This window comes from Somniosus microcephalus, chromosome 6 (genome assembly GCF_052327205.1).
Source record: "Somniosus microcephalus isolate GS21.2 chromosome 6, FLI_Smic_1.0, whole genome shotgun sequence".
Classification (NCBI taxonomy): Eukaryota; Metazoa; Chordata; class Chondrichthyes; order Squaliformes; family Somniosidae; genus Somniosus; species Somniosus microcephalus.
In genome coordinates this window covers 246,762,979-246,787,365 of record NC_140992.1, presented here as the reverse complement: position 1 = coordinate 246,787,365, position 24,387 = coordinate 246,762,979, and the positions used below count along the sequence as shown (strand labels likewise).

Below are 24,387 nucleotides of genomic sequence, written 5' to 3'. Positions count from 1 at the left end.
TGGTCTTGTCACCTCACTCCATCTTTGTCTCCTTCTAAGCATCTATGCTATGGATTCTCTACACTCACTCCTTCATTCTCACTCAACCTCCACTTGTCTCCCTCATTGCAGGAAAAGAGAGCTCACAATAAAAAAAAAAAGAACGAGCGAGGACAGGAGCAGGGCCACCATCAGTAGCCCATCTCGCCCCCTGGGAGGAGGCGGTCCTGGAGATCGTAGGACTGGAGGATGACGCGCATATGGGGGACGACAGACGGGCGCATCACACCAAGCTGGTGACAGAATAGTTTTCCATCTCTCTCATTGACATTGCATGAGTCGCTGATAATGTTTCGGAAGCTCTAACAGATGGACTAATGATCATCTGCAATATGCAATGTGCATGTAACCTTGGCATCACATCTCTGACTCTTTCCTTTACTCCCCCACAGGACCATCGCAAGCATCCGTCCCCACTAGCCAGGAGGAACAGGCTGAGCCTCCAGACTCCTCAGAGGAAGCTGCAACCTCTGAGGGCGCAGCGTCAGCAGAATTCAGCGCACCCAGCACCAGCGCAGACACTCACACCTCGGTGGGACCTTCGGGACATAGAGTAGTGTTGTCACCTGGTGTATCACAGCTCACAAGTGAGCATCAGCAGATTGTGGAGACAGGGACAGCAGTGGAGAGTCCTAGTCGGAGGGCGCAGGACTCTGCCAGCTCGGCTCCATGTCGACCCTCTGCCTCTGGGTCCATCCACAGTGTCAGCGGTGATGGCACTCCCAGGAAAAGATGCAGGAGTCTCTGGCGGGTTTTGTCTCCAGGATTGCTGCGAGTGTGGAGCGAATGGAGGAGTCCATAGCGAACATGAGCAGAGCCTTTGTGGAGTCATTGGGACATGAACGCATCACCACGGAAAGGATGGCAACCTCCGTGGAAAGGATGGCTATAGTAGACGAGAGGATGGCTACGGCCATGGAGGAGCTAAGTCTCCAGTGTTGAAAACATGGTGAGTGTTCAGAATAGACTGACATCTCTGGAGGAGCGATGTTCAGCTATTAAACAGAGAAACCAGACCTTCATGGCAGTCCCTGAGTAGGACTGCCAGTGCAGATATGGGTCCCCATGGCCCCCCTGATGTGCAGCAAGGTGCTCTCAAGCCACTTGCAAGCGCTGAGGGGGACCTGACCCATAAGAGGGAAGTTGGTGGCAGACAGCAAGGAAGTGGGGGCTCCTCTCCAAATGCTCACACTTCCATGCCACTGCAGAGCCCTCGGTCAGAGCCCCACCAGAATACACACCCAAGTGAGATAGGCGTCTCAACCCCTGCACAGCCGCAGGAGCAGCAGACTGCTGACGAGCCCTCACAGGTTCGCCACCCCAGAAGACGCCCGCCAAAGGTGTCGAGACAGGAGCAGCAAGAAAGTGAGCAAGGGGCCTCCACATCTGCTGAAGCCACAGGGGAAGCACCACGTAGGAGCACGCGTAAGAGAAAGATACTGCACAAATAGTCACAAGGGTAGTCACTTGGGTGAAATTTGATGTTTTATTTGTAAAAGCCATCATATGAATCATGTACATAAAAAATCTGATGGCTACTGCTGTAGTTGTGGCGTGTGTCATTTCGCAAATGGGACTTCCACATTGATAGCTTAGGATTACTTGCAATTTTCAGTATGGTGGTCAATTTGCTAGGAATCAGCTGGTTCGCGGCATTGTCGATGCTCAAGTAAGAAGATGCGAGGCAAAAGTGCTCGAGTGGCTAGGCTAAGCTAAACTGGCCAAGATGAGTGCGGTCCTTGCATCCCGGGCAGCTATTTTCTCCAAGGAGGAGGAGGATATGCGAGGAGCCACTTGGTCCTCAGGAATCTGCAAGCCACGACGCTGTGCCATGTTGTGAAGTGCACAGCAAACCACGACGATTCTGGAGACCCTGGCTGCTAAGTACTGCAGGGCTCCACCTGATCTATCCAGGCATCTAAAGCGCATCTTCAGCAAACCGATGGTTTGCTCGATTATGGCTCTGGTGGAAATGTGGCTGTAGTTGTAGCTCTCCTCAGCTTCGTTGGATGGACTCAACGGCGTCATTAGCCACGTCCTCAGGGGATAGCCCTTGTCTCCAAGTAGCCATCCGTGAAGTTGGTCTGGCGGACTGAATAGCGGAGGCACACTAGACTGGCGCAGTATGAAGGAGTCATGGCAACTGCCAGGGTACTTGGCACAAACATGCAAAATTTCCTTCTTGTGGTCACACACCAGCTGAACATTAAGGGAGTGGAAGCCCTTGCGATTGACAAAAATACCTGGATTGCGATGGGATACCTTAAGGGCCACATGTGTGCAGTCAATGACGTCCTGCACCCTTGGAAAGCCTGCCAGATGAGCTAATCCAACCGCAAGCGCCGTGACACTTGCTCGGTCCTTGGTGAAATGGATGTGATTGTGCGCGAGGGCAAAGAGGGCATCCGTTACCTGCGTGATGCAAGTGTGCGCGGCCGCCTGGGAGATGCCGCTGATCCCTGGAATGAACCGGAGGCAAAAAAGTTGAGTGCGGTGGTGACTTTGACGGCTATTGGTAAGGGTTATCTACCTGGCCCTCTGGCCTGCAGGTCTTGTTGCAGCATTGCGCAGATGTCACCCACTACCTCTCGCGAAAGTCGGAGCCGCCTTTGGCACTGCTGCTCAGACGTGTTGAGATAGCTGACCCGGTGTCTGTAGACCCTGTTTGGGGGGTATCTCCTGCAGCGACAGGCTTCCAAGCGCTGGCCCCTTCTGGCATGTGCATCTTCAGGTGGGTGAGCAGTAGCCTGGTGCTGCTGTTGGGGCTGCTGCTGTTGTTCGGCCTCATCTAATATCCAGAAGGGAAGGAAATAAATGGCTCCCATGCTTCTGGTAGATGCCTCAGTTGAGGAAGCGCTCAGTGAAGATGGCGAGAGGGGTTTCCCAGGAGGTCACACTGAAGATGGGTGTCAGGCTCCAAACCTCCACAGCTGTGGTTATGCCTTCTAAAAGTTCCCCCAGACTTGAGACTACAAAGTCCTGCCACCTGCAAATGATGGCTGATCAAATCTCCTCTTTAATGGCTGACCTGCAGCTGACAGTCAGCAATCCAATTGTGCTCCCGCCAGGTTTCACCGTCGTGTTTCCCACCAGGCGTGTTTCACGTGGGGAAAGGGTTAAAATCGCAATGGCCATTCAAAATGGCAATATAGAGGCAATTTAGAGCTTGTTAAGGGCCTTAACGGCCTATCTTGCCTGTTGGAGGCGGGACGGAGTCGGGACCATTAGACACGAATTTTTGAAAATTGTGCGGAGGCAGGATGGAGGCGGGGTCAGGCCCGCCCACCAGTTTTTGCAATTTCAATCACCCGCACGCCTCCAATCCCGCCTCCACGGCCCAATGAAAATCCTGCCCAATATCTCCAAGTTTGCAGATGACAAAAAGCTGGGTGGGCGTGTGTGCTGTGAGGAGGATGCAGAGAAACTCCAGTATGATTTGGACAGGTTGGGTGATTATATTGCATCTGCCATGCATCTACCCAATGTGGATAAATGTGAGGTTATCTACTTTGGTGGCAAAAACAGGAAGACAGATTATTATCTGAACGGCAATAGATTGGAAAAAGGGGAAGTGCAAAGAGACCTGGGTGTCCTTGTGAACCAGTCACTGTACGTAAGCATGCAGGTGCAGCAGGCGGTTAAGAAGGCAAATGGTATGTTGGCCTTCATAGCGAGAGGATTAGAGTACAGGAGCAAGGATGTCTTGCTGCAGTTGTACAGGGCCTTAGTGAGACCACACCTTGAATATTGTGTGCAGTTTTGGTCGCCTTATCTGAGGAAGGATGTTCTTGCCATGGAAGGAGTTCAGCAAAGATTCACCAGGCTGATACCTGGGATGGCAGGAATGACGTATGAGAGGAGATTGGGTCGATTGGGCTTATACTCGCTGGAGTTTAGAAGAATGAGAGGGGATCTCATTGAAACTTATAAAATTCTAACAGGACTAGACAGACTAGATGCAGGAAGGATATTCCCAATGGCGGGGGAGTCCAGAACCAGGGGTCACAGTCTAAGGATAAGGGGAAAGCCATTTAGGACTGAGATAAGGAGGAATTTCTTCACCCAGAGAGTGGTGAACCTGTGGAATTCTCTACCACAGAAGGCAGTGGAGGCCAATTCATTAAATATATTCAAGAAAGAGTTAGATATATTTCTTAAAGGCTAAAGGGATCAAGGGATATGGGGAGAAAGCAGGGACAGGGTACTGAATTTGGATGATCAGCCATGATTGCATTAAACGGCGGAGCAGGCTCGAGGGGCCGAATGGCCTACTCCTGCTCCTATCTTCTATGTTTCTATTAAGCTTCTACATAGCTCAAGTCAATCCTTGTCTAAGTTTACTTTTTGCCCAGATAACAACTCACTATTTCCACAGAGCGACTGATTTGGGCACAATGCTATTGTTCTCCATACAAATCTTCTATCCATTGTAAAACATTGCTACAGAAGCACCTCAGAAAGATCTGGCATTTCTGTGACTGCAATGCATCTGACAAAAAAGTGCAAATTATGTACCAGGAAACTTCCCAGTTGTCAAATCAACCCAGACTTCAAAAATTGAATTACAATATAGGTTTCAAATTTGAATCATTCATTTATTGGGACAGATGCTTAGCTTACTTTTCTGTTCAGGTGATTTGACAGTTTTCATGCAGTTTAAAAATTTGTAGAGGCAATTAACTATTAATGGTTATTGATGATGCATATAGATTTTAAATAATATTATTTATAAAGCTAGAACTGTGACAATATGAATAAAGCACACCTTACTTCTGTTTCATGTCCCCATTTCTTAACTCAGTTACTCCAGAGTTGCTGGTTATACATAGGGGGAAAAATTCGTCCCCTTAGCGCCACCCTTTAGTGCCAGTAGATGGCACTAATGCGACGTTGAGACCAGTACTGACAGGGCCAGGCAAATCCAGCACCGCACGCCAAATCGAAACCCCCCGTAGCGCTGCCGATAACAGCTATCGCTGGCGACCTCAACACCAGGGATATTGTGATGTCAGCGAATGTGTAATGCTTACTGAACGCCAGATTTCCCAAATTGCTTTTAGCCACTTACCTCACCGCCTGCAGTAAACACGGACAGGGAGAGCTGGCATACAGCACCAGGAAGCCGGCTGCAGTGAGGTTATTTAAAGGGATCATCAGTAATCACTCACACCTGTCAGGTTAGTGCAGTTTCAGTGGCTTTTTCTTAAGTTTCAGCTACTGCAACAGTTTCATTGAGTAATTTCAAGATTCTTTTGTATCAGGAGTCTTGTGGCAAGTACAAACTAACTACATTTATTCTTCAAAGATTCAAACTGCAACACTTGGTAAGATTAATGGGGGGGGGCTGTACTGGCATGCCACCTCGCCCTCCAGGATCTACAGCGGAGGGGCATAGGCAGCGAGAAAGATGGGAACATGTGCGCAGAGGGAGGACAAGAACGAGAAGGAGGAAGAAGACGAGGAACAGGAGGGAGGGAGGAGGCAGCCGGACAATCGGGCTTCCAGGCTGGCGGTCCGTGATGTGGTGTGCCACCTCCCTCCAATGCCTCTAAAGCTTCATGGGAAAACCTGCGGGCTCTCTCCCTGGGGCGGCGATCTGCCATGAGGAGTTGTAAATAAGTGCTCCTTCTCATTGTCCTTCTTCTTTTGGTTGTTGAGGCAGGCTGCACAGCCTACAATGCTGAGAATGAGGTGCTGCAGCATCAATGAACCTCCCCTTTAAGTAGTGAAAAAAGCCTGTGGCAATCATGAGTTGCGATTAGACTGCACCCGATTTTGGTCCAGTCTTTAAGTGTAATGCCAATGAGCTTGGGTGTTCAGATTTAATTTAAGACTCCAATCATTTTATTGAGCAGTAAGGACGAATTTTGCGTCCAGTCTAGAGCACTTTCCCCTGGCGCTAATTCACCATCTTTTGTCCTAACACCGCCCATTCCTTGGCCAAAAGCGAATTTCTAGCCCATTGTGTCTTACACTACACTTACATTACAGAACTACTACTGCCAGCAGCCCCAACCTACACATATTTGCAGGTGTTTGTTCCCACCCCACTGGAGGCATGGTGCCACTAACAGCAAAAGTAAACATTGCTGCATGCACTGGGTATTGTAGTGCACTATTTTGTTCTAGCCATGGACGGGTTCAGCATTCAGCCTCAAATTGCTGGCCTCCACCCATCTTCCCTAGCCACTGGGAAAATCCAGTCAGAAAATAAAACTCGGAAGAATGACTTTTAACTAATTCTACCTGTGCAGTTGTTTTAGTGTTGCCACCAGTACTCGGAAATCTGCCCTTGCATTCTAAATATAGTGGATTCCAGAGCACCAGAAGCCAACAAATATAGAAACACTTGTAGTTTAAGAAGTCCTGTATAACAGAAAGGAATCGTTAAATGGTAACTACCGACACACAAGTAAAATTCTCCAACTGGTATCGTACCTTACTGAAGAAAATATCCACAGGAAATGTCCGGCCTGGGATACAAAAAACAGGAACATTCCCAAAAAATGCTGCAAACTTGCCTGCGTCCATGGTTGCTGATGTAACAATTAGTTTTAGGTCAGCACGACGAGCTACAACCTAGAAAAAGATAGATGCAAGTTGAACAAATGAAAAAGTTAATTACTCTTCAACTCATGCATTACAAGGAAAGTATTTATTTAATATCATTGGACTTTTAAGGAGATATTTCATAACGCTCAAGATATATTCCAGTGAGAAAGAAAGACTCTACGAGAAGGATGAACCATCCGTGGCTGACTAAGGAAGTTAAGGAGGGTATCAAATTGAAAGAAACGGCATACAATGTTGCGAAGATTAGCGGTAGGCCAGAAGATTGGGAAATTTTTATAAACTTGCAAATGAGGATTTAAAAAAAAGAGAAAATAGATTGAGAGAGTAAACTAGCAAGAAATATAATAACGGACAGTAAGAGCTTCTACAAGTATATAAAAAGGAAGCGAGTAGCTAAAGTAAACGTTGGTCCCTTAGAGGATGAGATTAGGGAATTAATAATGGGAAACAAGGAAATGGCAGAGACTTTGAACAAATATTTTGTAGCTGTCTTCACGGTAGAAGACACTAAAGCATCCCAATAATAGTGGAAAATCAAGGGGCAAAAGGGAGGGAGGAACTTAAAATAATCACTATCACTAGAGAAAAAGTACTAGGCAAACTAATGGGACTAAAGGCTGACAAGTCCCCTGGACCTGATGGCCTGCATCCTAGGGTCTTAAAAGAAGTGGCTGCAGAGATAGTGGATGCATTGGTTGTAATCTTCCAAAATTTCCTAGACTCTGGAAAGGTCCCAGCAGATTGGAAAAATGCAAATATAACCACGCTATTCAAGAAAGGAGGGAGACAGAAAGCAGGAAACTATAGGCCAGTTAGCCTAACATCTGTCGTTGGGAAAATGATGGAATCTATTACTGAGGAAGTAGTAGCAGAACATTTAGAAAATCATAATAGTCAACATGGTTTTATGAAAGGGAAATAGTGTTTGACAAATTTATTGGAGTTCTTTGAGGATGTAACGAGCAGCGTGGATAAAGAGGAACCAGTAGATGTAGTATATTTGGATTTCCAAAAGGCATTCGATAAGGTGCCACATAAAAGGTTACTGCACAAGAGCTCATGGTGTTGGGAATATATTAGCATGGATAGAGGATTGGCTAACTAACAGAAAAGAGAGTCAGGATAAATGGGTCACTTTCAGGTTGGCAAACTGTAACTAGTGGGATGCCACAGGAATCAGTGCTGGGGCCTCAACTATTTACAATCTATATTAATGACTTGGATGAAGGGACCGAGTGTATTGTAGCCAAATTTGATGACGATATAAAGATAGGTGGGAAAGCAAGTTGTGAGGAGGACACAAAGAATCTGCAAAGGGATATCGATAGGTTAAGTGAGTGGGCAAAATTTGGCAGATGGAGTATAATGTGGGAAAATGTGAGGTTATCCACTTTGGTAGGAAGAATAGAAAAGCAAAATATTATTTAAATGAGGAGAGGTTACAGCGGGATCTGGGAGCCCTTGTACATGAAACACAAAAAATTAGCATGCAGGTATAGCAAATAATTAGGAAGGCAAATGGGGGGAAAAATTCAGTTGATTGCGCCTCCCGTTAGCGCCTTAAGAGGGCACCAATTGGGGCGCAAAGCAACTAGAGGCCGGGCGCGGCGGTTTGTGCCGCTCGCGAAATTAACTAGACATTTTGCGGCGGCGCTAAACACTGCCGCCACGATCTCCTGCGCCGGCAGATTGTGACGTCAGTCGAGTTCGCAACGCCCGTTAGCGCCCCGGACCGGATATTGAGTGGCGCCCCCTCCCTTACCGCCTGCCGCTAGCAATGACAGGTTGAAGGGAGCGTTATGCTGTCAGAAAAGGACTAGGGGAGCGCTATTTAAAGGCAACCGCTTCCTGCCTTTTTTTGTCAGTGACATTTTTGCACCACGCATTCTGAGCGAGAGAGACACTTCTGGAGAGATTCAACGCTGTGTGAAGGAGTTTTGGGTACTGAGCAGCACTTTGCAGGTTGATTTTGATTTGCCCTTCCTTGCTTCGCCAGCACTCTGATGTAGCGCCTCACTCCTCGGCCTTTGCGCCTTAAGGCAGGTGTGAAGCGCCTGATTTAGCGCTCCAATCACCTCCAGGGGCGATAAAAGCCAAGTTTGCTGTCGGAGACGATAATTAGCGCCAGGCGCTAAACTTTGCGCTCGGCCGATACCGAATTTTTCCCCCATGGAATGTTGGCCTTTATTGCAAGGAGGATGGAGTATAAAAATAGGGAAGTCTTGCAACAAATGTACAGGGTGTTGTTTAGACCACATCTAGAGTACTGCGTACAGTTTTGGTCTCCTTATTTAAGGAGGGATATACTTGCATTGGAGGCAGTTCAGAGAAGGTTCACTAGGTTGATTCCTGGGATGAAGGGGTTGTTTTATGAGGAACGGTTGAGCAGGTTGGGCCTATACTCATTGGAGTTTAGAAGAATGAGAGGTGATCTTATTGAAACATAAAAGATTCTGAGGGGGCTTGACAGGGTAGATGCAGAGAGGATGTTTCTCCTCGTGGGGGAATCTAGAACTAGGGGGCATAGTTTCAGAATAAGGGGTCACCCATTTAAGACGGAGACGAGGAGGAATTTCTTCTCTTAGAGGGTTGTGAATTTTTGGAATTCTCTACCCCAGAGAGCTGTGAAGACTAAGTCATTGAATATATTCAAGGCTGAGATGGACAGGTTTTTGAACTACAGGGGAGTCGAGGGTTATGGGGAACAGGCAGAAAAGTGGAGTTGAGGCCAAGATCAGATCAGCCATGATCTTATTGAATGGCAGAGCAGGCGCGAGGGGCCGAATGGCCTACTCCTGCTCCTATTTCTTATGTTCTTATGTAAAGTTATAATACACCCAGTGAAAACAATTTCAAAATTATTAAAATAGCACATCTGGTTACGTAGCATAATGGCACTGTAACATATTGTACAACAAGGTGGAAGGATATGGCATCCTGTACAGATTCTCCTCACAGCAATTTCCGAATCTCAGCCAGAGGGAGCTGAGGCAATTTTCTGTAAGTGTAGCGGAAGAAATGGAAGCTCAGCCACCTCATGTCATTCTCATACATCAGACAGCCATTCCGAGAACAATTCCACGCCATATTGGTATTGAAATTACGTATAGTATAGAAAGTGCAGTGGGATGGAAAATCTGATGTAAAAAATGAGAATACATTACAAAAAGGGTGTAAAATATATTACGGACTTATTTTTTAATTTGCTGCTCAATGTCTTTGCTTTGTGCACTACATACACACCTCTCGAAGTAAGCCAAACAGTACATCAGTGTTCAGTGATCGCTCATGGGCTTCATCCATGATGACAGCACTATAATGATCCAAGTCTGCTTCTCTCAGGGATTCCCGAAGCAGAATACCATCTGTCATGTATTTAATGACAGTTTGTTCAGAGGTACAGTCTTCAAATCGAATAGCATAACCCACCTAGCAAAGTAATAAGATAATAAAATTAACCTTCTTATAATAACAACAATGGACAAATATGGGACCTCAAAAGAGGCGTATCTGCAGTAATGGGCTAACTTTCTGACCATGTAAATTGAAGCCATTTTATATCAGAGTTCATGACATTTCAATTTTGTCTAAACTGACTCCTCGTTACTTCCTTTGTACTAGGATTCTAGATACAAGGTATGAAAACTCGGGTGGGGAAGATATAAAAGATTAGAACGGTGGCATAGTGGTTAGCACTGTTGCCTCACAGCGCCAGGAACCCGGGTTCGAATCCGGCCTCGGGTGACTGTCTGTGTGGAGTTTGCACATTCTCCCCGTGTTTGCGTGGGTTTCCTCCGGGTGCTCCGGTTTCCTCCCACAGTCCAAAGATGTGCGGGTTAGGTTGATTGGCTATGATAAATTGACCCTTAGTGTTAGGGGGATTAAATACGCGGGGTTACGGGGATAGGGTGGGATATGTGTTGGTGCAGGCTCAATGGGCCGAAATGGCCTCTATCTGCACTGTGGGGTTTCTGTGATTTCTGTGAATAGGCTATACACTTCATATCTTACGTAAACATCAAATAGCAACAAAGGAACAGTGGAGAATTTGGGATACAGAATTACCCCTACAGTTTCAGAATTTAAATCCACTGTCCCATGTTTAGATTGTTAATAGGAAGAAAGTCTATTCAGCAGGACTTCTGATATTGTTGTATAGCTACTCGAGCTCCAAAAAATACCAAATGTGGCAAGAGTGAACTTTATAAAAGGTTTTACAGACGAAGAAATTCACCAGTCAACAGGCCTAAACAATGAACTAGAATACAGCAATGCACACCATGACTTAGTGGAACATTTTTCTGAACAGGCGTTGCCTCATCGCTCTTTCAAACAGAAAATCCCTTACTGCCGAATAATGCCATGGATGGGAATAGTCATAAGCATGGAATACTGGGGGCTTATTTGAAGAAGTTAAGATCTTTTAAATTTAAAAAAATCTGTCGCAATTATTTCAGCTTTATTAAAAGTGATATTTATTTGCAATTTTAACTTTAAGAAACTTGGTATTTAATTTTAGGATATGGCAAGTCCCAGTTAGTGTTCATTGATTTCTCTGTGTGCTGAGACATTTATCTCTGAAGGTAGTTTTTCCAATAAGAATGCAATCTACATCCAAATGGTTTGAAATTGGTACACAGATCAATCAAAGTGGTGTGTTTTCGTCCAATTTTCCACAGCCAGCTCATTATGCATAGCCTCATCTGCCAATTTGGACATGTGTAAGGAGTATATTGGTGGTGGGACCAAAAAATTGTGCAGTGAAATTTAAAAGGATGCCAACAATTAAAGGGAAGTGTCAAAATAGGGCGATAGACTTATCTGGCCTTCATTGCGGGAGGTGGTTGCAAGTAAGGTGCCACCCCATGGCACCATTTCCATAATTCAGCATTGCAATATGGCTGTAAGAAGATCAAGGTAAGCTTGCTGTCACAGCTAAGTGGCACGGTCACTGACTGTGCCAACCCTATGCTGCAAGGTAGTTGCAGGTGTCCTAGCTGCAGATGGCATAGCTCTGCATCTGACTATCTGATGACCTGGACCCTGTGAGGACAGTTTCCCAGTCATTGCCATGTAAGTGAGACAGTACCTACGTATGTGGTTGGTGGCATCTTGGAAGGTACAGTCAATCTGACTACGATAGCTGTTGATTGACCTAGCATGCTTTGTTTCATGCAATACCATTGAATGCATGACATACTGTGATTGGGATGCTACTGAGGACGCATCCAGCATTATCACTAGTCAGGCATTCACATTTTTTATTTGCGCCTTCTGGCCTGCTGTTGCGGGTTCCTTTGGGAATAGGAGCCTCCACATCCACTAACCCTCTGCCAAAGTGAGGTATGTGCATCTCAGTTTGTAGATGTGGGTATGCAACTACCAGTAGGTGGATTCTCACCGGTGGCAGTAATGAAGCTGTAGAAGAGGACAAGCAGAATAGAAGTTTATGAAACGATTCCACTAAACCCAAGTGATAGCAGGGAAAAAAGAATAAAATGGTCCAGAAATGGCTTTAAAGCTGTATAACCAAGTTGCTGTGCCCTTCAAACAAAACCTGTTTCAGACCGTCAGGCTGTCAATGTTTTCCTGCCCCAGAAATGCTGTGATGCACTAGGAAGGCAGGGATCCACCCAATTTTCCAATTGGATTCACCTAGTTTGTGCCTGCAAATAGCAAACTCAATCGGAAAATACACACTCGTGTCTACTGTGCAAATTGATTGGCTGAAGCCATGTTCAATTTATCGATGTGCCTTTTCTTAGGGTGAAAGGTTCGTGTTAGTTAGAGAATCCTCTTTTCTGAATGCAGCAGAGATAACATAGTGAAAGTTGCCATCCTTTTAGAGCAAAATTCCTCCTACAAATAATTATAGCACAAAAAGTTCATGAGCACAAAACCTGCTTCAGGAAGAATTTTACCTCCTTTATTAGTTGTATTTTAAAACCACAAATCATTTAAACATTTTGTGTTTATTCAAAGCTAGATGCCAACATTATCAAATTCTCCCTCGAGTTTTTTTGATATTGCTATCACATTTCTAATAAAGACGTACAACCGTTATCAAAAAAACAAATCCTCACAAATCTGAAAAGGGCATTGTACATAATTAATTTATTTTCAATTAGCTGAGTATGCGAAAGATAATTCCCGGTTTCTCACTATTAATCTTCAAAGAGTGATGTTAGCAGGCAATTGAATAATGAATACTGCCCAATAAATACAAAGCTCAGGGTGCAGGGCGCATAAAATGGATGAAGAGATTTCAAGGTATTTTAACTTGGTGCATAGCAATCTATTGAGCACATGCCACCAGTGATTATTTACACGCATCAATATTGGAGTGCATTCTTGCTTTCGGTTGCTGCAGAATATATAAAACATATATTCTTTTTAAAGTCACTTTTCCCAAGTTCTTGTTCTATGCTAGTTATAAAATAAATGTAAGCCCAAGGATACCAATGCTCAACTGTAGGGCTTCTTCACTGCACCCCTCAGCTGCTGTGAGCGTAAACACAAGGTTCACATTTTAAAAAATAACACAAATTAAAGATTTTTTTCAAGCTCATTCAAAATACGTTGAATATACTGTTTCAGAATAGATACTTTAAAAAAATGGACAAAGAAAAGTTAGTGCCACATATCCCTGGTGAGCATAATTAATTGAACTCACTATTGCACTAAAGTCCAGACCAGAACTACTTCATTACCTCGTCTCCAAGATTCACATTCATTTCCTCGCTAACACGTTTTGCCACGGACATGGCGGCCACGCGTCTGGGCTGAGTACATCCAATCATGCCATAGTTTGAATAACCATCTTCACTAAGATATTGCGTTAGTTGAGTAGTCTTTCCACTACCAGTCTCTCCAACAACAATGACCACATTGTTATCACTGTACAGAATGAAGGGGAAAAAAGGGATTATTTAAATGAAGCTCCTTATTTCTTTCACCTTCCCCAACTTACACAAATGTCTTTCCTCTTATGTCCTTACAAAATATTATCTTTTAATGTAGCCCAAGATGAGAAAAATTGATATTTCATCAGTCTCTCCTCCCTACGCTGGCTCAGTTCCAATTTTTTATTTGGTGACAGGGCATTATTGAAGTTCACAAAGGGTTTAAATTCACATCCAAAAGACAGCTGAAAGGCAGGAATGTTCCAGCATTTGCACCATAGAGAGGCAAACCACTACGTTCATTGATCCTGCAATGTTGCACATGGTATCTTCCCAATCTGAAGAGGACTGCCAAGGAGACTATTAGGCACTGCCTTGTGTGGGGAGTTAAGACAAAGGAAAATCCTCCTCAGCCAAATTCATGTTTACAAAGCAGCATTAGCAGAAGCAAGGCACTAGATCAAAATAAACCAAAATATTGCAGATGGTAGAAATCTGAAACAAAAACAGAGAATGCTGGAAACACTCAGCAAGTCAGGCACAGTATCTGCAGAGAGATACAAGAAGTCAATGTTTCAGACAGTGACCTTCATCAGAACCAGAAAATATTAGATGTACAGTTTACAAGAAGGAACAGAGCAAGGAACGGGTGTGGGGGGGGGGGGGGGGGGGAAGACATATACACAAGAGAAGGGAATTGGTTAGGTAGAGAACAGGAGATGGTTACCTGGTAGATGTGATAATAGTGTGCAACAAAAGGAGGCATGATGAGAGAAATTAGAGAAATGAGTCAGTCGCGAATGGTGGTGGACAATTAAACAACTTAATGGGAGGAGGAAGCTCTATGAACATCCTCACCCTCAACGATGCTGGAGCCCAGCAATCGAGTGCAAAAGACAAGGCTGAAGCATTTGTAACCACCTTCAGCCAGAAGTGCCTCTTGAGGTGCTCACCATCACAGATGCCAGTCTTCAGCCAATTCGATTCACTGCACGTGATATCAAGAAACAGCAGAGTGTACTGGATACTGCAAAGGCTATGGGCCCCGACAAAACCCCGGCTGTAGTGCTGAAGACCTGTGCTCCAGAACTAGCCGCGCCTCTAGCCAAGCTGTTCCAGGACAGCTACCCGACAAAGTGGAAAATTGCCCAGGTATGACTTGTCCACAAAAAGCAGGACAAATCCAATCCGGCCAATTACTGCCCCATCAGCCTACTCTCAATCACCAGAAAAGTGACGGATGGTGTCGTCAACAGTGCTATCAAGCAGCACTTACTCACCAATAACCTGCTCACTGATGCTCATTTTGGATTCCAGCAGGACCACTCGGCTCCCGACCTCATTACAGCCTTGGTACAAACATGGACAAAAGAGCTGAATTCCAGAGGTGAGAGTGACGGCCCTTGACATCAAGGCAGCATTTGACCGAGTGTGGCATCAAGGAGCCCTAGTAAAATTGAAGTCAATGGGGATCATGGGGAAAACACGCCACTGGCTGAGTCATAACTCGCACTAAGGAAGATGATTGTGGTTGTTGGAGGCCAATCATCTCAGCTCCAGGTCATCACTGCAGGAGTTCCTCAGGGCAATGTCCTCGGCCCAACCATCTTCAGCTGCTTCATCAATGACCTTCCCTCCATCATAAGGTCAGAAGTGGGGATGTTTGCTAATGATTGCACAGTGTTCAGTTCCATTCACAATTCCTCAGAGAATGAAGCAGCCCATACCTGCATGCAGCAAGTCCTGGACAATATCCAGGCTGGGCTGATAAGTAGCAAGTAACATCCACACCACACAAGTGCCAGGCAATGACCATCTCCAACAAGAGAGTGTCTAACCACCTCCCCGTGACATTCAACGGTATTACCACCGTCAAATCCCCCACCATCAACATCCTGGGGGTCACCATTGACCAGAAACTTAACTGGACCAGCCACATAAATACTGTGGCTACAAGAGCAGGTCAGAGGCTGGGTATTCTACGGCGAGTGACTCACCTCCTGACTCCCCAAAGCCTTTCCACCATCTATAAAGGCACAAGTAAGGAGTGTGATGGGTGAGTGCAGCTCCAACAACACTCAAGAAACTCGACACCATCCAGGACAAAGCAGCCCACTTGATTGGCACCCCATCCACCACCTTAAACATTCACTCCCTTCACCACTGGTGCAACGTGGCTGCAGTGTGTACCATCTACAAGATGCACCACAGCAGCTCACTAAGGCTTCTTCGACAGCACCTCCCAAACCCGCGACCTCTTCGATCTAGAAGGACAAGGGCAGCAGGCTCATGGGAACACCAAGTTTCCCTCCAAGTCACACATATTCCGGACTTGGAAATATACCGCCATTCCTTAGTCGTCGCTGGGTCAAAATCCTGGAACTCCCTCCCTAACAGCACTGTGCCTTCACCACATGAACTGCAGTGGTTCAAGAAGGTGGTTCACCACCACCACCTTCTCAAGGGCAATTAGGGATGGGCAATAAATGCTGGCCTTGCCAGCAACACCCACATCCCAAGAATGAATACAAAAAAAAGAGAAAACCTGGGAAGCTCCAGTGGCCCAGGAGTAAGGTGGAAGAAAAAGACTAGTCAATGCCAGAGTACATGTCACCATACTGGCGGTGTACCTGTAAGAAAAGGATTAAACAGACTGACTGGAAGTGTGCTAATGTAATATTGCTATTGATTGATTTTTCTTTATATTGTAGTAATGTTAGCTTTTAGCCTATGTTAAGTGGGAAAGTATAATTCAATTTTGAAGTAGTGACCCTGGAACATTTGAGCCAAGACTAACCCCACAGGCACTGGCTAGTTTCATTATGAGGTAATCACCTCGAATCATAGAATGACACAGCACAGAGGGAGGCCAATCAGCCCATCGAGGGGTGGTGGAGACCATAGATGTCCAGCTCTTTGAAAGAGCTATCCAATTCGTTCCACTCTCCTGCCAGTTGCCCATAGCCCTGCAAGTTTTTCAGCTTCAGGTATTTATCAAATTCCTTTTTGGAAGTTATTATTCAATCTGCTTCCACCACCCTTTCAGGCAGTGCATTCCAGATCATAACGACTCATTGCATAAAAAAAATTCTCATCACGCCTCTGGTTCTTTTGCCAATGACCACAGGGCCATTCTGAACTTCAGCTGCCCATAACCATCAACAATGTGCTACTTAAATGTGAAATCTCTACTTACCGTATTATATTGAGTAACTGCTCTCGAACAGCGAATATGGGTAGGTACTGTCTCTGTTCAAGAATGGATTTCTTCTTCGCAAATTCACTGCTTGCCACATTCCTGTCCTTCATATGGTCAGCAAATTTCTGATCAACCCTACATAGTAAGAACATCGGAAAATATATTTTAGACACATTACAATCGCATTTCTGTTATCCACTTACTCTATGGTAGTCCATAGTAGAGACAATATACAGCCACTTAATCCGTTATTTATTGAGGGGTGGTGGAGACCATAGATGTCCGGCGTGAACTTATTTTGTTACTGTTTTATTTAACTTGCATGCATGAAGGGACATTGGAGAAAGTAGACAACTGGTGGGCAGAGTGTATTAGGATACTGTTTTACTTTTGGGACCTGCTTCAAACAGGTCAGACTGTTTCTTCTCTTTGACAGTCGAAAGGGTGAGAAACAAAATCTGTGAGCAGTCTCCTTGCAGTTCCTAACTAGACAGTCAGACCACAAGGATGGAAGCTGCAAGAAAAGGTATGCAATTATAGCACTTATTTTCCAACCAATCTGTAATACTTTACAATATTCAGTATTAATTTCCATTCGCTCTTTGTTTGACCAATTGTGTAATGATCTAAAACTTTCTAAAAAAAAAGCAATGACTGCATCCGCCATCCCTACTGCTTTCCTTTCTGCAAATTTGTCTTTCACAAATTGAACAAGCTTACAATTGTTTGTTCTTTTTCCAAATCCTTTATACAAGAAACAAGTACTGACCACAGTGGTATTCTTATGAACACATCATCCCCCCCTTTCTCATTCTTTACTACAACTCCTACAAGTGCATGCTGTTTCCTATATTTTAATCTAACTTTTTGCCCAGTCCCACATTCTGCACCATCCTTATGTCAGCTTTTACAGTCTGTTAGGACTGAGTTGTTCCAACATGGGCTCCCCAAGCTCTGACGACAACAATCTCTTCCATTCCAAGCACAGAGCTAGATTTAAAAAGCTGTGGATTGCAATCTACTGCTGAAAAATAAAGCAGACAGTTCTGTTCTCTCAGCTGGAACACATACAGCTGTCCCTAGAGTGTTGGTGGGGGGGGGCCGGGGCGGGTGGGAAGAGAGAGAAAGCCATAATTCTCACCCCCAATCTCTTCAGGAAGCCCTGCTGAAGGTGCTCATGTTTGGATATTCAGTGACAACAGGACTTTGATGCCTTCCATTGTCAAATAGCCCGCTAACACTCCCAGTCGGACCTCACATGAATAATAAAAAATAGAAAAGCAGGGTATTTTTTTTTAAATAGTGAGAGATTGGGAAATGTTCGTGTTCAGAGGGACCTGGGTGTCCTTGTACACAAATCACTGAAAGTTAACATGCAGGTACAGCAAGCAATTAGGAAAGCAAATGGTATGTTGGCCTTTATTACAGGATTTGAGAATAAGAGTAAAGATGTCTTACTGCAATTATATACGGCCCTGACGAGACCACACCTGGAGTATCGTGTACAGTTTTTGTCTCCTTACCTAAGGAAGGATATACTTGCCATAGAGGGAGTGCAATGAAGGTTCACCAGACTGGTTCCTGGGATGGGGGGATTGTCCAATGAGGAGAGATTGTGTAGACTAGGCCTACATTCTCTAGGGTTTAGAAGAATGAGAGGTGAGCTCATTGAAACATACAGAATTCTTACAGGGCTTGACAGGGTAGATGTTGGGAGGATGTTTTCTCCTGGCTGGGGAGTCTAGAACCAGGGGTCACACTCTCAGAATAAGGGGTCAGCCATTTAGGATGGAGATGAGGAGAAATTTCTTCACTCAAGAGGATGGTGAATCTTTGGAATTCTCTACCACAGAGGGCTGTGGAGGCTCAGACATTGAGTATATTCAAGATAGAGATTGATAGATTTTTGAATATTAAGGGTATCAAGGAATATGGGGATAGTGCGGGAAAGTGAAGATGAGGTAGAAGATCAGCCATGATCTTGTTGAATGGCAGAGCAGGCTCGAAGGGCCAAATGGCCTACTCCTGCTCCTATTTCTTATGTTCTTATGTTCATAGTCACGAGCAAGGAACTGGCAGCCAACCAGCACCATTAAAACATACTGAGCAAAGACTCAATACTTGAACTCTGACTCCTTCCAGCCCTGTCAGCATGAGCCCTTAAATCTTGGCTTTGACCGTCTTTTGCATTAACATCCTCTGCTCCAGAGACAATGCCTTCAGCTGCTTTGGTTTAACACTGTGGAACTCTTCCCCCACCTTGCTACCTCTCTGCCTACCTTCAAAATCCTAATTCTTCAAACATGTCTTCATGTAACCTGTCCTAACCTTTCTCCTGCTACCAGTCGGTATCCATTTTTCACCTCTGTGAAGTGCCGTGGAATGCTTTACTAAGTTAAAAATGCTATATAAATGAAAACTGTCACTGTTGTTGAATAAAGGGGAGAATAAACAAGATTTTTTTTAAACCAATAGAAATAAACGTACCTGTAATCCACTTTCCCATCTTCTCCTACGTCTTTATCCTTCTCTTCCACCTGTTTTATGCCCATAATATCGCCCAGTTTGGTCCCAGCCAGTTCCCAGTGTTTATGCTGAGCCTGTCACAGAAACATTTGCACTTAAAAATGATGTAAATGTAAATACTTCATCCTAAAGGCACAATAGCCTTTCATGGGGAACTTTGGCAAATGCTCATTTAAGTACTTCCGATAAAGTCAACTCATGTTTAAGATTAACTCTATGATATATCCACAAGCCAGCAACATTCACTTCACTGTAACTAACTGCAAATAAGAACATTAAAGGGACACCTAAGATAATACCAAAGATAAAACGTGAAGTACCCTTTTACTAAAACTGTTTGACAGCTGATAAGCTGCATCATTCCAGAATACCATATTTAAAACAATATTATAAGTACAGTGTGGAAAGAATTTTTTTTTTATTTTTTTTTAAGATTTTCATTTCTCTATGCAATGAAATAAATAAGCATACAATTCATTTTAACAAATATCTTAAGCTTTAACTTTATTGAGCACCAAACTATTTTCTTCTGGCAAAATGAAATTGATCATGGACAGCTCAAATATAGTCATTTATTATATTATCTCTCTTCCTCCACAATATGCTAGATAGCATTTGGCCTGAACTGACCACTATTTAATCAAATGAATCAGTGAAGTGAGTCCTTAATATAAACAATTCAGTTTACAAAAGAAATGGTGCTTCGTTAGTGGAAATTGACATAAGCATGGATGAAAATGCACTTAAAACAAAAAAACTATGATGTCAGAGCAATAATCTTAAATAACTTGGACTTTTTTTAATTCAATAAAATAACCATTTGGGGTGACTTTCACTTTATACATCAACTAGACTATTACATTGATTGATTTTATTACACTAAAAGAAAGTTAGGTCACACTGGGTACTGTAATACTGCAACACGGCACATGTTTTTCAGTGGGCACTTCGAAATTTATACAGATTACTGCTCATTTGAATTTTTTTTTAAATTTAAACAGAGGTTTCAAACCTTGGACCAGTGGAAATTCGTGCCACTGAAATTAAAGGCTCTGTTAATTATAAACCTTTTGCTCATACTCAAATTTCACATCTTAAAGAGAGTCCAGTCCTTTCATCTTATGTTGAACTCTTCCCAATAATTCAAAACAGCAGGACCTTTTTTCCCCATCCATTTACCTTTTTGCGCTCTTTCTGCTCACGGTGCTTGCGGACTAGTTGGCTTCCTTTTCGTGAGATGATTGCCATGTCGGATGTGGCATCTTTCACTGGGATCACTGGTTCTGGCTGTCAGAGCAAAAATTAAAACAAAGTGAGTAATGTAGATCAGTTAGGAAAGAGCTTACTACCACAGAATCATACAACACTGAAGGAGGCCATTCGGCCCATCATGTGCCTGTACCGGCTGTTTGAAAGAGCTATCCAATTAGTCCCATTCCCCTGCCCTTTCCCCATAGCCCTGCAAATGTTTCCCCTTGCCAAGTATTTATCCAATTCCCTTTTGAAAGTTATTACTGAATCTGCTTCCACCACCTTTTCAGGCAGTGCATTCTAGGTCGTAACAACTCGCTGCTTATCACCTCTAGTTCTTTTGCCAATTACCTTAAATCTGTTATCTTCTAGTTTCCGATGTTTCTGCCACTAAAAAGTTTCTCCTTATTTACTCAATCAAAAACCCTTCATGATGTTGAACACCTCTATTAACTCTCCCCTTAATCTTCTCTGCTCTAAGGAGAACAAGCCCAGCTTTTTTAGTCTCTCCATGTAACTGAAGTCCCGCATTTCCTGATACCATTCTAGTAAATCTCCTCTCCACCCTCTCTCAGGCCTTGACATCCTTCCTAAAGTGTGGTGTCCAGAATTGGACACAGTACTCCATCTGGGGCCTAACCAATGATTTATAAAAGGTTTAGCATAACTTCCTTGCTTTCTTTTGTACTCCATGCCTGTTTTTAAAGCCAAGGATCCCATATGCTTTTTTAAACAGCCTTCTCAACTTGTCTTCCACCTTCAAAGATTTGTGTACATACACCCCCAGGTCTCTTTGTTCGTGCAGCCCCATTAAAATTGTACCACAGCAACTAATATTAGCAAACATTCCTGTGTGTGCACCCATTGAGAAATAACAAAACTGATGAACAGATCTATTGAAACAGAATAATTGTGACTGCACAACACAGAAGAACAACTCCTCCACTAAAACCAAAGAGATAGACTAATTACATAAAACAGGATACTCAAAACTCTGAAGATATTAAACTAAGACAACTATGAACAAATATCTACTGATATGAACACAGCACTAACAGCTACTCTTTGTCTATGAACCAATTACAATACTACGGTTGTACAAATCTGAAGCAGGTGCAAAAGTGGCAGTGTACACTGGCAGCTAAGTCACCAAACTAACTGCAACCACAGTGAAGCTGTAAAACAACTTTTTTCCCCCCAATATTAGCAGAAAGCGGTCTTCAAACATTAAAAATGTTACTGCCATTGGAAAATAGTTATCACCCAGCAGAGAGCAAAGCAGGAGGTGGCAACATAACCTAGATCTGTTGGCTCCCATATTACACTATGCTGGCACTGATTTCAAAAGGAGTTGATTTTGGTCTATCCAAAAAAAAAACTTAAATGTGTTCACTTTGTTTAAAAGTATGGCTGGCTGTTGGTTAGTTTCAAATCAAACCTACCTGTTTGGTAAACACAATTCGTCCATCCAAGAATGGTGGGACTAAGTTGTGCACCAATAAATGAACTCGAGTTGCATTGTCCTCCTCAAAATCTTCATCCACTTCCAGACGCTGGACCACACCACTGGTTAGCATTCGATTCGTTTCCCATCGTTCATTATCCTACAAAACAACCATTTGACAAACATAATCAACTATTTCTCTGAAGTGCTCTTTAATCAAAAGTATCAGTAACTGGTAACAATTTGTAAAGGTGCAGAAGGACTAGACTACTATTCATTTTAAACAAATGATACCACTGCAGAAACCAGAATCTTAGATGATTCTTCCCTACCTAACCCAGGAGCTCCAAGACCAAATGCAGTGCCCCATCACTGCCCTGGCTCAGCTAATTCAACCAAACTCAAGGATCAAACCGAGGACCTACCAGCTCTGTATGATTCCGCTACTCCCTAATTAAACCTGCTGAACCATCGGGGACCCAGAATTATTATTTTTCTTTAATAAGTTAAGTAACAAGGCTTTACATTAAACAAAATTTTGAACAGATGGAGAGCTACCAAGAAAATCATATTTGTATCAAATAACACTATTGTATTTGAACTTAGCACACATGAATATAAAAATAGGGAGGTATTGCTTCAGTTGTACAAGGTATTGGTGAGACCGCACCTGGAATACTGCGTACAGTTTTGGTGTCCATACTTAAGAAAGGACATACTTGCTCTCGAGTCAGTACAAAGAAGGTTCACTCGGTTAATCCCGGGGATGAGCATATGAGGAGAGGTTGAGTAGATTGGGACTCTACTCATTGGAGTTCAGAAGAATGAGAGGCGATCTTATTGAAACATATAAGATTGTGAAGGGGTTGGATCGAGTGGATGCGGGGAGGATGTTCCCGATGATGGGTGAAACTAGAACTAGGGGGCATAGTCTTAGAATAAGGGGCTGCTCTTTCAAAACTGAGATGAGGAGGAACTACTTCACTCAGAGGGTGGTAGGTCCATGGAATATGCTGCCCCAAAAAGCTGTAGAAGCTACATCATTACATAAAATTAAAACAGAAATAGACAGTTTCCTAGAAGTAAAGGGAATTAAGGGTTACGGGGAGCGGGCAGGAATTTGGACATGAGTCTAGGTTCGGATCGGTCATGGCCCTGTGGGTAGCGGAGCGGGCCCAGGAGCCGTGTAGCCTGATCCTGCTCCTATTTCGTGTGTCTAATTCTGTTAGATTCAGGAGATGGTTCTGTGATAGTGGATTGGCGGTTAGGATCAGGTCAGCCATGATCTTATTGAATGGCGGAGCAGGCTCGAGGGGCCGATTGGCCTACTCCTGCTTCTATTTCTTATGTTCTTATGCTGTGTGTCAGTTGAACCAACAAATCAGTAATTTCTGTCATTATTCCCTATAAGAAGTATTTCTACTGCGTTTGGCAGAAATTTGTCTGGCCTATTTCAATGGAAAGGGTTGAACAATAAATATTTTTTCCACTTTTTTTTTTTTTTAAACTTTCAGGTATCCATTACAAGAAGCCAGGAATAAATCAATTTTGAAGTTTGAGTACAATTTACAGTAATGTAATGTCACTGGAATCAACAAAGGAAAGAGAATTTCTTTGAACAATCTAATTTTGCAATCTCTCGTTTTCTGGGCAAAATAATTTCATATTATATAGCTGTTGCTATACTTATTAGATTATTGTACTGTTTGCTTTACCAGGAATGCCATTCATAGAATGGATATAAAGCTTGTCCTTCCTGTTGGCACTAGTTGGCCATATTGAACATGGAGGAACTCCTACAATTTGTGCCTGTAAGCAGCACAGCAGCTACCCAATCAGGAAATAATATAGCAAGGATTGCCAAAGATTTAAGCTCATTTTCATAATGGAAGCATAACACACAGTGGTTGCCACAATCCAGAACCATCTTGTCCTAGAGGCGAGTTAAGGCAGATTTCTGCCTGATACCCCAGACTCGCTGTGACCGCAACCCATTTCCCTGAATTGGGGCTTATTAAACATGCAAGGCAGGCTCGTGGCGATAATTGCACCACACAGAGGGACTCTGCCATTGCTAAGCAGCAACATTTGGCAGCACTGCAGTGGGACACCAACAACAGCACCAGAAGGATGAATAGTTACTAGTAAAGATTGGCAGATGCACTCCAAAGAGTTTCTTCACAATTTTTACGAATGTCTTAATGAGCCACCATCCATTTTTCTGCAGTCATGGGGGCAGAGGTGAAGGAGAAGTAGCTAACTATCAGGCCAAGTCTCTCCATTATGGCCTTCAACGGCCTTTCAGCTGCCGTCACAGCAAGTATCACCACCTCCAAGTCACACACCACCCTGACTTGGAAATATATTGACGTTTCTTCATCGTCACTGGGTCAAAATCCTGGAACTGCTTACCTAACAGCACTGTGGGAGTACCTTTACCACACAGACTGCAA

General features: G+C 43.8%; 1 protein-coding gene across 3 annotated transcripts in view; it reads right to left on the bottom strand.

The window, feature by feature from the left end:
* Positions 1-24,387, bottom strand: part of dhx38 (DEAH (Asp-Glu-Ala-His) box polypeptide 38) — a 95,973-nt gene that overhangs the window by 48,224 nt on the left and 23,362 nt on the right. For all 3 annotated transcript variants that reach the window (XM_085991729.1, XM_085991727.1, XM_085991728.1), the window contains 7 exons: positions 21,933-22,094; positions 20,419-20,526; positions 19,201-19,313; positions 16,711-16,848; positions 13,323-13,509; positions 9,856-10,041; positions 6,478-6,618 (listed from right to left, as the gene is read on the bottom strand). In XM_085991729.1, the coding sequence (XP_085847855.1) occupies positions 6,478-6,618; positions 9,856-10,041; positions 13,323-13,509; positions 16,711-16,848; positions 19,201-19,313; positions 20,419-20,526; positions 21,933-22,094 (1,035 nt within the window). The remainder of the gene's footprint in view (positions 1-6,477; positions 6,619-9,855; positions 10,042-13,322; positions 13,510-16,710; positions 16,849-19,200; positions 19,314-20,418; positions 20,527-21,932; positions 22,095-24,387) is intronic.